At 47.2% G+C, this 18,186-nt stretch overlaps 1 protein-coding gene across 6 annotated transcripts in view; it reads right to left on the minus strand.

Moving 5' to 3' along the window:
• The window catches only part of Ptpn3 (protein tyrosine phosphatase, non-receptor type 3), a 118,892-nt gene that overhangs the window by 11,723 nt on the left and 88,983 nt on the right, over positions 1-18,186 (minus strand). For all 6 annotated transcript variants that reach the window (XM_087549725.1, XM_087549724.1, XM_087549722.1 and 3 more), the window contains 4 exon segments: positions 17,720-17,880; positions 5,244-5,334; positions 4,913-4,974; positions 3,988-4,134 (listed from right to left, as the gene is read on the minus strand). In XM_087549725.1, coding sequence (XP_087405851.1) covers positions 3,988-4,134; positions 4,913-4,974; positions 5,244-5,334; positions 17,720-17,880 — 461 coding nt within the window.

An 18,186-nucleotide genomic window follows, 5' to 3' on the forward strand; every position in this document is an offset into this window, starting at 1 on the left:
GGTGTCAGTGCTTAAGTAGAGGTGTGCCTGTGGCTCAGAGAGCTGGGCTGCATGTGTGCATGTGTGCAGGTTGGTTGGTGGCTTTGGGATCATCTTACAAAACGGCACTAGGTAGATGTGTCCAAGCAGAAAGGAAGCAGCTGGACTTGGGGTTAAACCTTCCACGAGGACATGGAAGGTCAGCCTTAGTTTTGTGAGACCATCTAAGGGCACCAGGAAACCGAACCAGACTCAGAAATCAGTTCCACAGGGAGGGAGCTGTCTAACCTCCACGTGCACATCCACAAACACATGCAGAGAGCAAGGGAGTTGCAAAGAGGTCTGTGCTACCCCAAACCTCTTCCTGTTAAGTCTCAGGGCAGTCGTGGGCTTCACTGCTTGCTACTCAGAGCAAATCCACTGCCTCTGGTCACTGAGACGGTGGAACTCTGGGGCCTAGCCCCTAGAAATTCATTCGATAGTCAGAACCACCCTAGAGATAGGCATTGTGCTTTGGGGTGATGTGGGGTCTGGAGCTTTACAGTCCTTTTCAAAGCCTGTACTTTAACTGACTGATGTGATGGAATGGAAGATTACACGTATTAGTCACGTGTGCATATAAAATATAGCTCCCCTCAAGGGGGAGGTATCTGATAGAAGGCACTATTTTTCCCCATGTAAGAAGAAACCCCCCAACAGAGAACTTAACCAAAGTAAGTTCAGAGGTCAGTGACCCTGTAGGCTGCAGACTGTCTGACCTCAGGTGATGAGGGACTCTTCAGCGGGGCTGGCTCCCTAAACACAGAGATTTTACAGACTCAGCCCAACACAGGAAGGGCATGGGACTCTAGTGTGTGCCTGCTGGGAGACCCACTTTCCTTCAGGCACCACATAGGGACAACAAACAGGATGTCCTGGAAAGTTCATCTTACATCAAAGGGGCAAAGCCATTCACCAGGCAAGGCTGATTCGGAAGTGGGCGTGGCCTGGGGCTGGAGGACAAAGGGCGCAGGTCACCTGAGAATCTGTAACAGGAGAGGGAAGCAGGCATCTGGGGCTTTAAAGAACCGGTTTCTAACTATTGATAAGTGACAGAGTAAGTTGCCAGGGCCAGAGAAGTGGAAGGGATGGGCAGGCCTCATGGGAACTCTCAAATGCGTGGAAGCCGGGTGGTGAGTTACAGTAAGAAGAAAAGGTTGGGAAATGGAGAAGCAGGCTGGGTCACAAGCAGGCTGGGTCATCAAGGAGACCTCAGACACAGTTGCAGCAGGGAGCTGGAAGGGCAGGCCCTAGAATCGCAGATGGATGAGGCAAGGTTTTCTCCAATTGTAGAAAGCTTTTTTTTTCCCCTCTGGAACAAGCAGATCAAGGGAAGTTGGGGTTGCCACCACGGCAGAGCATCTGTCACCTGCCATTCCTTCAGGGGCGCCCTGTTCTGAGAAGAATGACTATCTAGCTGGACCAGGGAGAGGGAACTATCAAACAGCAAGAAGCCTGACACCAGCAAGCCAGCGTTGGTGCTGAGTCACTGGGCAGATTCAGGTGTCAGCTCTGAGGAACTGCATCACCAGCTCAAAGACCTCAGGGGACCGCAGGGAGACAGCTCCTCAAACTGCTCCCGGGGAGCGTGAAGCCTGAGCACCGGAGTTCCAGACAGCACAGAATATCTGTGATCAATAACATACCAGACTCAGAGGCTGCCAGTTAGGGGGACAGATTCTTTTTCACGATAGTCAAGTAAGTGACTCACTGGGCCACCAAGAAAGCCTCCGCCTGGGTCTAAGGCCACTGGAACATTCCATCCTTAACACTTTTGATCTGTTTCCACAATACATAGAAGAAAACAAGATTACTGTTGCTGGCCTCAGGTGCAGGGCCCAGGCAAGGAGAACACTTGGGCTTTAACAACAATGTCGTCTACTTGTTTTGTTGGCTCACTGAGAAAAAGGCCTCAATGTAGCCAAGGCTGGCCTTGAACTCCCCATCCTTGTACTTCTGCCTCTCCAGTGCTGGGTTACAGGTGTCTGCCACTGTGTTTGGCTCTGTTTTCGCACTTTTTTGAGACTTCTACACGTATCTTCACCTTTGGCAAACGATACTAGATTTATGTGTAAGAAACATTAAAAAAATTGGGCTGGGGGTTGGGGATTTAGCTCAGCGGTAGAGCGCTTGCCTAGCAAGCACAAGGCCCTGGGTTCGATCCCCAGCTCCGAAAAGAAAAAAAAAAAAAAAAAAGAAAATTGGGCTGGAGAGATGGCTCAGTGGTTAAGAGCACTGACTGCTCTTCCAGAGGTCCTGAGTTCAATTCCCAGCAACCACACAGTGGCTCACAACAATCTGATGCCCTCTTCTGGTGTGTCTGAAGACAGCTACAGTGTACTTCTATATAATAAATAAATAAATCTTTAAAAAAAAATAAAGGTGGTGCAGTTCTGGTAATAGTCATTAAGCTAAATACTGGTACTGCTGGCTATCAGCATCCCTCCAAGCATATGGGAGGCTGAGAGAGGAGGATTAACCCATTCCTCCAAAACAAACCAAAAACCACAAAAATATCAGTAGCAAAGAAGATGACCATGTACCAAGCACTCTTCAGAGAGGCTTCCCGGAGCACCTAGCTCAGTCCCCACAGCCCGGTGAAATGGGCGATTGTCTGCACAACTCCCTAATCTCACAGGTAGAGGCAATGGCAGAAACTAAGCCTGGCTGGCTGCGAGCTAGTTTAGGGAGCTGGGAATCTCTTAAGTTCAAAAAAGGGCCAAGCAACCAACTAACTAACTAACTAACTAACTAACTAACTAACTAACTAACTAACTAACTAACACATTCTCTCTCTCTCTCTCAAATATCTTATTTAATTTATCTGAGTTCACTGTCGCTGTCTTCAGACACATGAGAAGAGGGCATCAGATTTCATTACAGATGGTTGTGAGCCACCATGTGGTCGCCGGGATTTGAACTCAGGACCTCTAGGAGAGCAGTCAGTGCTCTTAACCACACTCCATCTCTTATCAGAGGATAGCCAAGATGGAAATGGGGAGGTAAGAACAGATGCTTGGATTAGCAAGCGCCCTTTGAAGTGTGCTCTCAGTGCCTCAGAAGACCAGCATCCAGGAAGATGCCCCTTGGGGACGTCACACTTTTCTAGTCTGAATTATGGGATAAGAAGAGACTCTGGCTAGTCTGTGAGTGGCCAGAAGCTCGGAGTCAAGGCTACAGCAGAGAAGTGAAGCACCTGAAAGTGCTAACCTCTAATGATGATGATGACGTTTGGAGGACACTGGAAACAGAGTCCTCTGAGCTCTTTATACATATGGTCCAGCCTTCCCCAGTGCCCCCAAGGTGGAGGGCACTGTTACGATCTCTACTGCACATTCAAGAAAGCCAAGGTCAAACAGGCTAATAACTTACTCAGGAGGAACTATGTTCTCAGCCCAGTCCTGACCAGTGCTAGATAAAAATGGCAGGAGTCAGGGGCATGGATATCCAAGGGAAGAGACATTGCCTCGGCAGATGACAATCTTATTGTGTGAGATGAGACATTGATCCCAGGCAGGCAGAGACACAGACAATACAGGGGCTCTGGGGCAGTTGTGTGGGGGTGGGGAGAGGGAAGAAAGGATGGGGGAAGTACTACTTTCTAGCTTGTCTTTTTCAGATTTATCTTATGTGTATGAGTGTTTGGCCTGCATATGTCTGTGCACTACATATATGTTAGTCCCTGGAGCTCAGAAGAGGGTGTCGGATCCCCTGGAACTGGAGCTACAGATGGCTGCAAGCTGACATCTGAGTTTTGGGAACTGAACCCAGGTTCTCTTAACCTCGGAACCATCTTTCCAGCCCTTCTACCTTCTTTTAATAGATGGGTGTAGGCAGGAGGAGGACATTCTCACCATTGCGGGTATCTGTTGGAGGTTTATACGTCAGTAAGAGGCCCTTTCTGGCCCTTCATGATCCACAACAGCACAGTCTACTACACACATTTGAACTGGAAATCAAGCCACTTACCCGCCCTCGCTCTGTGAGAGTTGTCAGCATGACAACAAGAGACAACTTCTGATCCCAGACAACTTGCCAAAACTGTGCACAGGTGTGTGGCAGCGGTCCCTGAGTGGCAATGTACTTGTTCACAAGGTTAGCAGCGGGAATCTCCATCTAGTGTGAGATCAGTGAGGTATTATTTATATTTATATATATATATGTCTCGGCTGTCAATTGACAGAGGAGAGCAGGATTCTCCATTTACATTTTCCTAATAGCTTAGCTGAATCATACCAGGAAAAGATCTTATCCACTCACACTAGACGGGGGAAAAAAAAAGTGCAGCAAAAAGCCAGTTCCAGATTTGACCATAATATGACAGAGCAGTGAGTGGGACTTCTGGGAGGTTTTTACGGGGCACTTCTGCAAAGTCATGGTTTAGCACGTGAGGGCCCGAGTGGCCAATTCTGCCCCTGGCCGGCTAAGAGTAGATTTTAGTGTCTCCCATTAAAGTCTGCCGATCCTGGCTTTAATTGGAGAAATCTAAGTTCAAGTAAGTTGCCCATGATGACTAGGTCTCCAAATCAGGCAAACCTTCCCCTTCATTCTCTTTATACATATGGAGGAAGTGCTTCTTTTCCTTAGAGAAGGGTGGGGGGCACTAATAACACATGGGCAAAACACAGAAAGTTACAGACATACCACCAGCAGAGGGGAACAGCAAGTGTCTGGTGTATTGGCAGACGATGATGGAACAATAATGTTTGGACCTCTGTGGCTTCTCAAGTTATTCAGTGACCCTGGCTTGGCACCTCTGTAAAGTGAGACCACCCATAGTCTCACCAAGCCACGGTACTACCATGATGGGGGTGCTCTGTCACGGAAAAAGTCCCCCCACCCTCATGACTAGGATCAATGTGTCCTTTTTCTATTGCCCAGATTCCCAGCTTACGTTCACATAACTGGCATTAATATAATCTTCATTTCCCTGCAATAATACCCGGGTGGTGTCGTCTGTGGAAGAGAGAAAAATTTACCATTATTCTGAACGTTATTTTTATCATCCCAAGTAAACAAGGGTTCAGTTCCTAGCCCCATCTGCAGCTCTCGTCTCATTAGCATAAACGCTATTCCCCAACTGTTCTGAATCTGAGGTGGCTGCAATAAAGATGATGGTGTTTACAGACACACTGAAAACCATTCCAGAATCCCAGACGATCTGCTTTAAAGAGGAAGCATTATCTCATGCAGGGGAAGGAGGCATCGTCGGGCCGGATACTCACAAGGCAACACATCTTTGTATCGGTTTTTATCCAAATTTTGAGGCAGCTTTGCAAATGTGACGGCCAAGCCGGGCTTCTTTCTGTAGAGTTGCTATTAGACAAATAAAGACATTAAAAAAAAAAAATCCCATTGCTATGAAAAAAAAAACCCAAAAACCTTGAACTCATATCCTAACAGCAGAGGTCTTCATGACTTCAAAGTGATCCTATGCTACACGGAAAAAGAGAAGTTTCAGTGAGAAACTATGGTAGAACAAACCAACTGAAGTCTTAAATATATTTAGACTTGAGGATCTGTAGTGGGAAAGAAGTCAGGCAGGGGTTGAGTCACAGACAATGGATCCAGGTAAGTAAAACCTTATTTTTATGACAACTGACAAGTGTGGGGGATAGAGGAGAATTCTGACTCACCTAAATTAGTCTAAAACTACATTTTCCTCCAGTTCAATGGAAGGAAACATACTCACTGCTTAAGAGCAAGAACACTTCATTCACTGTTTCAGTAACACATTCCCAGAGCATGGAACACTGATCCTGATATGGTAACCTCAGTTAAAGAGACATTGCCCGGGGCTGGGGATTTAGCTCAGTGGTAGAGCGCTTGCCTAGGAAGCGCAAGGCCCTGGGTTCGGTCCCCAGCTCCGAAAAAAAGACCCCCCCCCCAAAAAAATAAAGCCTTCCATGCACACACAGCCTGGGCTCTTGCTATGGTAGCTGATGCGATTTTCACCGCAGCTGTGGGAGGTATCAGGCGCTTTGTGAGTGGCAGGTGGAGGTTAATTGCTTGGCCCAAGATCATAAGTAAAGGACAAGCTCAGGTCTGAGGGAAGCGGACACACCCCCTTCTCATTTCTATACAGCTGTTTCCACAGTTTTCACAACGGTCACCAAGCCTTCATGCAAATGCTTCTTAACACCCCAGGAATTTAAACTCTTGTTTTTCCTTCTCAATGTTAGAAGGGGTATTTTGGCTTTCTTACTGCAAATTTGAGAAACTCAGACTGGCACCAAGTAAAACAAAAAACAAACAAACAAACAAACCAAAACAAAAAACAAACAAAACCCCCCCAGAAAACAAAGAAACAAAAAGAAAAACAAACAAACAAACAAACAAAAATACCCCAAAAACAAAGAACACAAAAAACCCCAAAACCTAACAAAAACCTACTTGCAAAAGTCTGAGATGGTCTTTTCATATATTTTCCAGAGCTTATTACTTTTTATATCCCTTTATGTGACTATAGATATCTGTGAACATACACAATGCACATATATACTGCCTTCTTATAATTTGTGTGTGTGTGTGTGAGTGTTTTGTCTGCATTGCGTTTGTGTACCATGAGAGTCTGGTGTCCCTAGGAACTAGAAGAGAGCCTAGGATCCCCTGCAACTGGAGTTAGAGACAGTTTTGAGCCTTAACGCGGGTGCTGGGTACCAAACCTGATCCTCTGGAAGAGCCGTCCCCCCAGTTCCAATATTACCTTCTTAACATCAAAAGATGGGACTGCAGTCCACAGTGGCATTTCTCATGTTATCGTCAACAGAGATAAAGTATTAAAGTAATAGGTATTTGTGACAGTTAATCCTGACTGTCAAGATTGGATCAGGACACCTCTGAATATGTGATGTACTTTGCACAGAGACAGAGTAACTCGGAGTGTCGTCTGGCCATCCCACAGGACCAGGACGGAACAGAAGGCAGGAGGAGGCTGTCTGTTCCAGGCTTCTCCGTTTTGCTTCCTGGCTGCTGTGAGGCAGGCAGCTCTGCTTCAGATGTGCCGCATCTCGATGCTCTTTCTCACCACAGTCTAGGAACCACAGAGCCAGCAACTGGGGGCCATGACTCCCAAAACTATGAGCCCAACAAATCCTTGCCCCTTTCGACTGTTTCTCTTGGGCATTTACACAGCAACAAAAGGCCAACAGAGCCAGGACTGGTGGAGCATGCCTTTAATCCCAACACTTGGGAGGAAGAGGCAAGAGGATCTGTGAGTTCAAGGCCAGCCTGGTTTACAGAGTGAATTCCAGGGCAGCCAGAGCTACAGAGAAACCTTGTCTTGAAAAAAAAAAACATACAAATAAACAAACAAAGCAAGAAAAAAAAAACAAAACAAAATCCCTCAGGGGGTGAAAATCTATTTTCTTTAACTCTGTGCTCTACAAATCTCTAACAAGACAAGTGCTGTGATGCACCATAGATGTCTTTAATCCTCACCAGCCGAACACTTCGCAAGCCAATTTAAACCGAAAAGATCTCAGCGTCTCCTAGCCAGCGCTCTGGGAAACAGCTGCAATTGTGAAGCCTGCCTCACCCTCATTATTAAACAGTATCTGTTTCCCATACTGCAAGCGATTCTCCACACCGATGATTTTTAATGGCTCAGAAATTTAATTATTATAATTTACCTTCATTCTTGGTCTACTTTGCTATTAGTCCATTCCACAATTTTTCCCCTTCGATAAACATCCGAGAACAGAATTAGAGCACCTGAGCCTGTCTGCAAGGACTCTGATGCACATAACCAAAACGCCCTGCAGGAATGAATATGAGTACTGGTCTGGTCACCAAGCTATAGCCTCCTCAATTATGGTTTCTTTGCATTTTGAATGGGGAGCCTGAACACCCACCCACCACAAGCAGTATTTCTGCCTACTGTATTGTTTTGTAAATGCACATCTGTTAGGTCTGTTTTTGTTTTCATTAGACAAACTGCATAAAACCTATCAAAAGAGAGTTAACATGGAGACTCAGGGTCATAATAATAGCATTGTATCTATATCTTATTTTCCAATTCTTCAAGAACTCTACTGACCTATGACCATAACCTAGACAGTTTCGGCACCTGATGATCTAAAGTTAGCTGCTGAACCAACTCTAAAAACCTGTAGGCTTTTATAGACAGTGCTAGAAATGAGCTCAAGGTTTATTGGAGGGCTCTGGCAGGATTCTGGCATAGATGTCATAGAAGCCAGTCACGTTTATCTACATGGCATTTTGCTTCTAACAGGTTAACTGTGAGGAAGTAAAATTTAATGAAGTGAATATGAACCAGGGAAATGCAATCAACCTGAGTTCAAGCAGAGACCCAGAAAGAGGTGTGATCATAAGCTTTGGTGGAACTGTTTGGCAAGGATTAAGAGGTGGGGCTTTCTTGGAGGAGGTTTGTCACCGGGGGTGGGCTTTGAGGTTTCAAAGGACATTTCCAGTGTCTCCCCATCTTGAGGTTGTGCCTCAAGATGGGAGCTTTCAGCTATTGCTCCAGAGCCATGTCACCTGCTCCCTCCCGTGGTGGCCATGGACCCTAACCCTGTGAAACTGGGAACCCTAAATAGAAAAGATCGGGGATCCCTCCTGCTATACAGCTCTGCTCACTCTCTCCTCTCTCTTCCTCCTAAGCTCCTGCTATGAATCTCTAATAAGCCTTTCTCTAAAATCAACACACACACACAGAGGAGTACAACAGAAAGTCGCCTGTTTGTATAACTGAAAATTACAGAATCTTCAGAGGAGGGAAGTGAACAAGTAAAAATGAAGACTGGTTTGGCTTCTTCAGGGTCTGACAGCACTCATGCGAAGGCCGTTCAACGGGATTCCAGCACTCCGTCTCAGCAGTGACAGGAGCCGGCCTTAAGCACTGGTGGGCCCACTTTTCTCAGAACCCAAGGGTGGGTGTGAAGAGCTAGGAGACAGGTCAGAGTCACAGGGGAGGCAATTAGGTCGCCATGGCAGTGGCCACAACTGGAGACGAGGCTTTTTAAAAGAACAATGGACTAGAAAAACACACTTTGCTTTGGTTATTCCAAGTCACACCCCCTGGATTCTGTCTTAGATAGCGAACGAGAGCCAGCAGCAGCAGCAGCAGCAGCAGCAGCAGCAGCAGCAGCAGCAGCAGCAGCAGCAGCATTAAAACCTTGGGATGGGGGAAGATGGATGACAAGAGACAGGGAAAGGGAAGGGGAGAAGAGGAGGTGAGGAGACCCTGGCTAAAGAGAAAATAAAGTGCAACTACCCTACGTACCTGCTGTCTTCACCGATAGCTACCACTCAACTGTGGAACACATGGACCAAGTCACCAGAGGAACTGGCTTGAACTGGTGAGGTGGAGCATGTTCAAATTCCAGAAATCTCAGAACTTGAGATTTAGGAATCTCATCCAGAGACCGGCATGGGTGGAACGAACTCCCTCCCTGTTTCTGTGCCTACCTCAGAGCAAGTCATGTAACCAGGCGGTCACAGGGAGTCAGTTACCTAGCACAGCACCTGGAATTCTTCCCAACGCAAACAAAGCATCGCTCAGCCAATAGAATGTATTTACTAATCCCCCACCCAAATTCCACCCCACTCTCCAAGATTCATAGATAGTCCCTTTCTACATGGAATGAAGGGCACAAGTTACTTCACCAAGGATCATCTGAGGTTGGCTGGTTTTTTGTTTTGTTTTGTTTTGTTTTTTTACTGAGCTGTAACACTTGGAGGAAGGCTCTCTCCCTCAAAGCTCTCATCCCTGAACCTTGGACCTGCCTGCCTGGCCCTGTTCCTGTCACTCACAGAAGCTCACATCAGAGCGTGACACCTGACATTACTGCTGTAGCCACAGCCATGTGGGACCCTCCGAGAATGCAGGGATCATGTTTCATGACCCACACGGAAGTGAAGGTCAGCACCACTGCTGTCACACAGTAGGTGCTCAATAAAAACACTGCAGTGCTGGGAGCTGCTATTTAACAAAGGTCTAGAAGCTAGTGCCAGGCTTGGGGTCAAGGCTAAGGCAGGAAGACCATCACAAGTTCAAGACTGAGTTATACAGTGAGCTCAAGGATAGACCAAAAACCCTAATGAGATCCTTTCTCAAAAAACAAATAAGTAGGGGCTGGGGTGATGCTCAGTGGTTAAGAGTACTTCCCTTGCAGAGAGAGGACCTGGGTTTGGTTCCTAGCGGACAATTGTCTGTAACTGCACTTCTTGGGAATCTGACGTCCCACACCCTCTTCTGACCTCCACAGGCATCAGGCATGGATGTGGGGTAAAACCTCATACAGACCAAACACTCAATAAGAACATAAAATAAATCTAAAAGAAAGAAGGAGTAAGGGGTTGGGGATTTAGCTCAGTGGTAGAGCGCTTGCCTAGCAAGCGCAAGGCCCTGTGTTCGGTCCCCAGCTCCGAAAAAAAGAAAAAAGAAAAAAGGAGTAAATAAATAGATAAAAACGTATAAATAAATGGTTGGGGATGTAGCGGGGGTGGGGGGGGCAGAGTACTTGCCTAGCGTTCATAATCCCTTAGGTTTAACTCTAAGGCACTGCACGAGAAAGAAAAAAACCAAAACCAAAGGTGTAAGCCACACTACTAAAGCATCCCAAGCCAAGCTCAGACACGGTGCCATATAATTAAGGTAATTACATTCTCAGAACGGCGCCAAGATGTGGTTTTCCTGGTACTATCTGGTAGGAGCCTTAGCAGTCTCTCCTTCATGAGCGGCTCACCCACACTGTGGATATCTCTGTACCCGACCCAGCCAGAGGTCAGAGGAACATCTACAGGGTATCTGACCTTCCCTTTCCGTGTGGCCATGCTGCAACAGGCCAGGGGCCAGTGACTCCGGGATCCTTCATGGCCCAGGTGCATGTGTCTGGCATCCTGTCCTAATAAGGATTCTTCTGGTCCATTTTAAAGACAGACACACGTTGGGGATTTAGCTCAGTGGTAGAGCACTTGCCTAGCAAGCGCAAGGCCCTGGGTTCGGTCCCCAGCTCCGAAAAAAAAAAAAAAAAAAAACAAAAAACTTAAAGACAGACACACAAGACGGAATAGCATGTTCCCTGGAGGCATGGAATGTATGTACACTGCATGCTGGGACATCCAAGGGCCCCAGTACTGTGTGCTTCCCATCGACACTCTTCCTTTCTTGTGTGTGTGTGTGTGTGTGTGTGTGAGCACGCAAGCGCGCACGCGAGGGGATTGGGGGAGAGGATGGCTCTAACCACTTAGCCTTGGCTGGCCCAGAACGCATGTAGATCCACCTACCTCCTGAGTGCTGGGATTAAATGTGTGTCACAATGCCTTTCGCCTTTCCTTTCTTAATGAATAAAAGGAAAACAAAACAAAACACTGGGCCGGTGAGAGCGCTCAGTGGGTAAAGGCACTTGCCCCAGCATGTGATGACTTGAGTTCAACTCCCCCAAACACACACATGACGATGGAAGTTGAAGAGGATTCTGCAAAAACTGTCCTCTGGTCCCCACAGGTGCACTGTGGTAATGGATGTGTGGGTGAGGTAATATATGTGTGTGTGTGATGTAATATAATGTATGTGGTAATGTGCATTAAAAATAATGCATTTTTAAAAGAAAAAACATTTACATATTTTTGTTTTATTTTTTGAGGTAGGGTCCTAGTCTGTAAGCCAAGGTTGGATTTGAACTCATGGCAATCCTCCTGCCTCAGCCTCCTGAGGCTTGAGTGTAGGCATGAGGTATGGAACTTGGGCAGGCCTAGAGTTCTCCATCCTTCTGCTTCAATCCCCTAACTACAGGTGTGGGCCACCACGTCTGACAGAAACTAATTTTTTTTTTAAAATGCACTCTTTCCAGGGATCAGATCTAATCTTGGAGGTACAGTTGTCCTTGCTAATTGCAACATGGACTGATCTCAATCTCTGGTGAAGTGTTGCTCAGCTCCTCTGTCCCTCCAAATACAAGTTCTGTAATCATCGAGGAGCCAGTGAGTCACCTGTTTTGACCCAAATGGGCAGTTCCTTGAGTGGCAATGTGGGCGTCAATTAAGAAGCAGGGGTCAGGCAGAGGCATTTGGTTTTGGTACAAATGGATGATGTGAGGTGATATGCAGTTAGGCGGGGTGGAAAGGACCCTTAGTGGCCTCTCCTGGATACTGCTTTCTCTCCACCCCATATGATGATCCATCCACCCATCTGCCCACACCTACCTCCCACACCCACTTATTTATCCCTCCCCGCGTTAATCCACCCACCCGCCCATTCACTTGTCCATTCACCCAGGGAAGAGGTTATTCCCTTGCAAAGCTCATTTTCTATCAACTGAATCCATGAGCCTCCAAGAGGCAGTAGCTAACAATAGGCAGGAAAGAAGAGGGGTGGGAAAGACCTGAGCTCTACCCAGTAAGTGTGAGCTGCTGACTGGGTTCTCATTTGAGTGAAGGTCTTGCCCAGGGTAGTCTCAAAACTTCGAAACTCCCGGGTTTAAGTGATGATCCTCTTGCCTCACCGTCCCAAGTAGCTCAGACTATGGGTGTGCAATATCCACCCACCCAGGTATAGGTTAGGGTTTTGCTTGTTTTTACATTCAGTGTGTGTGTGTGTGTGTGTGTGTGTGTGTGTGTGTGTGTGTGTGTGTGTGTGTGTAGGTGCACGGGGAGGATAGAAGAGGAAGAGTCAGATCCCTTGGAACTAGAGTTACAGGATGCTATGAGCCGCCCAACACAAGTGTGGAACCGCACTGGGTCCTCTGAAAGAGCAGTATGCGCTCCTAACAGCTGAGCCATCTCTCTAGCCCCAGGCTTTCATTTTCGACATGGTTCTAAGTCTAGGGCTGTCCCTGATGAGGTGTGGGTACTGGATAATTTCCTGAACATCTCTGAGCCTCCTTCTCTCTCCTTCTAAGAGTGATCTGGGGTTGTGGTCATGGCTCAGTGGCAGAGTGCAGGCTGAGTGTGGCAGGGCTCCTGGGTTCAGTCTTCAGTGTGGAAAGAGTATACAGATTGAGTCTAATAACTCCCGCCGTATCTGTTTCTCAGAGAGTGTGAGAGTTAATGTAGGTAACATGAGAAACCTACGCAGTAGACTGCAAAGTGCTTCAGAAATGCTAATTGCTATTCTGTTACACAGGGGACCAAATGGCTTCTGTTTACTGACACAGAAAAGGATGAAGGAATTCCCTTAATGAAAAAAAAAAGGTCTAGTTAATAGGCCTTACGAGAGTGAGAATTGGGGGGATCTGTCTACAGACCACAACCCCCAAACCATGGCTGTGTCACAGGGGAGGCAGTGTGGATGACTGCTGGGACCAGGACCCTTTCCCTGCACTTGTCCACAGAGCACAAAGGTCACTAACTGAGCAGCCCACTTGTCAAGGTCCAGGAGGATGGGAGGACTCAGACAGCCACGACTCTGGAATTGACAGCCTAGGGCTCCCGGCTCACTGCTCAGCGACCATAACCTTAGCAGGTTCGGCATGCCGTTGAAGTCTCTCTTGGTTCATAAGTAATAACAGCTATTAATTTTATAGTGTTCTCATCCCAGGCCAGATAAAGCATTAAGCATTTACCTCATCCACTCCTTACAGTCAATCCAGGAGACACCCAGTTTATACCCAGAGAGGCAAGAGCCATAGAGGTTAAGGGACGGCGTTAAGTGGGTAGAGCTAGAATTTAAAGTCTGTCTGGCTCCATGTGACTAGACGGCCTTCTAGATGGCAGTGATGTGTATGCATCTAATGACAGCTTCACAGCTCACGGGCATCCATCTCAGTTTCTCAGGCCTGTGTACATGGTGGTTAAAAGAACAGCTTGGGGTATTGGTACCTTGCCCGGGCTCCAGTCAGGCTCTGAGACTTCTGTGAGCCCTTGGAACACACGCTTAATCTCAAATTCTCCTCCCTTCTGTGTGCTATGGGATGAAGCCACACCTAACAGGGTGTTATGAGAATTCTAGAAGCTGAGGCAGCCTTTCCTGAGAGCTTCCTGTTTGGTTCCTTTTCCCGTGGGTCCCTAGGGATGGTAGTTTCACCATGCCTAGGGCTTCGTTGAGGGGCAGTGAGGGACACTAAGAGAGCCCTGTGATTACAGCAGCTCCCTCGTAGAGTAGTCAGTATCTCAGAACTCACTAAGACATTATTTAAAAGAAGAGCTTCTGGGGGCTGGAGAGATGGCTTAGCAGTTCAGAGCACTGACTGCTCTTCCAGAGGTCCTGAGTTCAAATCCCAGCAACTACATGGTGGCTCACAACCACCTGTAATGAGATCTGATGTCCTCTTCTGGTGTCTGAAGACAGCTACAGTGTACTTATATAATTAATAAATAAATAAACAAACAAATAAATCTTTAAAATAAATAAATATTTAAAAGAGGAGCTTCCGCCTTATTTATAATAGCCAGAAGCTGGAAAGAACCCAGATGCCCTTCAACAGAGGAATGGATACAGAAAATGTGGTACATCTACAAAATGGAATATTACTCAGCTATCAAAAATAATGACTTTATGAAATTCATAGGCAAATGGATGGAACTGGAAAATATCATCCTGAGTGAGGTAACCCAATCACAGAAAAACATACATGGTATGCACTCATTGATAAGTGGCTATTAGCTCAAATGCTTGAATTACCCTAGATGCACAGAACACATGAAACTCAAGAAGGATGACCAAAATGCGAACGCTTCACTCCTTCTTCTTTTTTTTTTTTTTTTTGGTTCATTTTTTCAGAGCTGGGGACCGAACCCAGGGCCTTGCGCTTCACTCCTTCTTTAAAAGGGGAACAAGAATACCCTTGGCAGGGAATAGGGAGGCAAAGTTTAGAACAGAGACTGAATGAACACCCATTCAGAGCCTGCCCCACATGTGGCCCATACATATACAGCCACCAAACTAGATAAGATGGATGAAGCAAAGAAGTTCAGGCTGACAGGAACCGGATGTAGATCGCTCCTGAGAGACACAGCCAGAATACAGCAAATACAGAGGCGAATGCCAGCAGCAAACCACTGAACTGAGAACAGGACCCCCGTTGAAGAAATCAGAGAAAGGACTGAAAGAGCTTGAAGGGGCTTGAGACCCCATATGAACAACAATGCCAACCAACCAGAGCTTCAGGGACTAAGCCACTACCCAAAGACTATACATGGACTGACCCTGGGCTCCAACCTCATAGGTAGCAATGAATAGCCTAGTAAGAGCACCAGTGGAAGGGGAAGCCCTGGGTCCTGCCAAGACTGAACCCCCAGTGAACATGATTGTTGGGGGGAGGGCGGTAATGGGGGGAGGATGGGGAGGGGAACACCCATAAAGAAGGGGAGGAGGAGGGGTTAGGAGGGATGTTGGCCTGGAAACCGGGAAAAGGAATAACAATCGAAATGTAAATAAGAAATACTCAAGTTAATAAAGATTTAAAAAAGAAGAAGAAGAAGAAGAAGAAGAAGAAGAAGAAGAAGAAGAAGAAGAGCTTCCTAGACCACAAAAGCACGTACCAGACTGTAGTGAAACCCCAAAGTGTAAGCATCTTTGACAGGCATCTCCAACCATGATCTCTGACAGCGGGCTGGGACAGGCAGCCATCATACAATGGTACCACCTCTACCTCCCTCTCTGGGATCAACTGATGCATCAAAACCAAGTGGGGTCTGGAGAGGCGGCTCACTGGATAGATGGGCTTGATGCGAAAGTTTGGCAACCTGAGTTCTATCTCCAAAACCCACATGTGAGAAAGGAAATGGCTTCTTCACAAGGCTGTCCTCCGACTTCTGTGTGCGTGTGGTGGCACAAGCCCATCTCCACATCATCCACTAATAATAACAAGTTAATGCCCCCGACATACACAAACCCTTGTTAAAGAACCAGTGTCTAGTAGCCGTGGGCGAGGGTCACGGTTCCCCAAGTGGTTTCCAAACTCGTGGCTCCAGGCTCACCCTTTAAGAAATACTTTCAGAAACCAATGAAATCACTCCAAGGAGAACCTTACGGGGGGCACCGTAAGGAAAGAGCACACCAAGGTTGAGTCACAGCACAGAGGTAGCTGTAGGGAAAAGAGCACAGTGCAAATGTTCCCAAGGAGAGGGCACAGTGCCTCCTTGTGGATTCTCAGCCCAACTGGAATTATCAGTTGCCAGGGAACATATGTTATAATAAAATCTTACCCTATCTTGCTTGGTCTTACCATACAGACCCCTAAATATACCAAATAGACAGCGAGCTCCTTGTGGCCAGAAGCCTCCTTCTCCATCCCTTATCAGGCTCCCAAAGCACTTCTGATATTCTGTCCGTGTCAACAAATAATCCACCAATGCCTCTCCCAGTCCACAGCCTCCCCAAGACCACAAAGAGAAACCTCATGCTGTCTGAATCCTCATTTCAATTCTTCTGGGGTGTTTGACATCATTGCCAGTCTTTATGTTATCTGTTCAGACAACCAGTTAATTAAAAAACTGAGACTCTTCTGTGGGTGGGAGAATGGAAGTGAGGTGCTAACCACCTTTGCTTCTTCTCTCACCGCTGTTCGACTCCCACCGCTCTGGCATCATTTACACGCTGGCCTGTAGGCTACCACAAGGCCAGCCTTCTGCTTCAGGGTCTCTGCTTTGTCTTCCTTTCTGTCTGCCACCTGTCTGAGCTTTCTTCCTGGGTCACTCTGCAGACAAATACATTTGACACACTGCCTGCCTCCCCTCTCTAGGGGTTTTCTAGTAAACGGTGTGTTGTTGATCTGTTTTTTAATCTAACTGCAGCTCTCACTCTTACATCCTGAGCCTAGACCATGCATGACACTGTTAAAACTCTCATCTAGGGGCTGGGGATTTAGCTCAGTGGTAGAGCGCTTACCTACGAAGCGCAAGGCCCTGGGTTCGGTCCCCAGCTCCGAAAAAAAGAACCAAAAAAAAAAAAAAAAAAAAAAACCAAAAAAAAAACAAAAAAACAAAACTCTCATCTAGTTTCTTTACTAGATTCTTTGCATGCTTCCTTCTACTCTCCCTCCCTCAGAAGTCCCTTTCTGAGATAGGCTCTTACTATGTGGTCCAGGCTAGGATCGAATTCGTGACCCTGCGGCGTCGCCTCCAGCACACTGAGGCGCCGTCCGTTTTTATCTGCTCGTTGCGTGAACAACTGCTTTATTCCACCTTCGAAATGAACACATTCTATTTTCGCTGGGTTAGTGGTGGATAAAACTGACTTATGAGCAGGGCCTCTTCTGCTTTTGGGGGTGGTGTGAAAGGCCTCTTGAGGTACTTATGCTTTATCCCACCTACTGCAGATCTGTCTTTCCTGAGAAAACAGGACAGACTTTAAATTTACAGCTGTGATCTGGTGTACTTGGAAGGTCAGACACTGTGCCCCGGTGGGATGATATAAACTTTCTAAATTCCCAAGTATACTTCGGGATGAGCCTCCGTTCTGAGGCTGGCACCGTTTTCTTTCCTGTGGAGTTGTGAGCTCCTGCTGGTAGCTCTGTAGGCTCAGAGCCCGCCATGCTCAGCAGCCCCTGCTTACAGACCACTGCTAGGAGAATGGGAAGGTGTCCTGATGCTTCATCGCTCTGGACCTGTGGGGCGGACCCATCAGTCCTTATTACGGTCCCCCTCATTAAGACTCTGCTGCCTGAGGCATGCGAGACAGAGTCACCTTGACCAAGGAGACCATGTTCCAGCTTCACTGCCTGCTACTCAGCTCACGTGGTATCACATGGTGAGCGACGGTAACTGATTGGAGACTCCAGCCCTGGGATCCCCTTACCTCAAACTGGATCAACACTGTACCGCTTTCCAGACCTTTCTTTAACAGCTCCATGGATCCCTCCAGACTGTCCCCACCCTCAGGACACGCAGGAAACATGGCTTCTGGGAAAAGCTGACTCAGCTCATCTTCCGATCTGATCTCCGCCAGCGAGCGTACAGCTGGAACAGACAGAGAAGATAGGGCATTGGGCTGGTCACTCTGCTTATCAGCCCGGGACACCCCATGTGTGGTCTACTTGGCTCATTAAATGGTCATTATTTGTAACCAATGTCACTTGAGTGACTGTGGTAGGCTGTGGGCCGGAAGTGAGATGTGGGAATGGGCGTCATTAAACAAAGAAGAGCTCATGGGCTGGAAATACAGCTCAGTGGCAGAGAGACTGCTTAGCATGTGTGAGGCTTTGGCTTCCGGAGCCCCAGAGATGGAGGAAAGACATACAGGAACTGTTCGCTCTCTGGTTCCCA

Source organism: Rattus norvegicus, chromosome 5 (genome assembly GCF_021556685.1).
Source record: "Rattus norvegicus strain SHRSP/BbbUtx chromosome 5, alternate assembly SHRSP_T2T, whole genome shotgun sequence".
Lineage (NCBI taxonomy): Eukaryota > Metazoa > Chordata > Mammalia > Rodentia > Muridae > Rattus > Rattus norvegicus.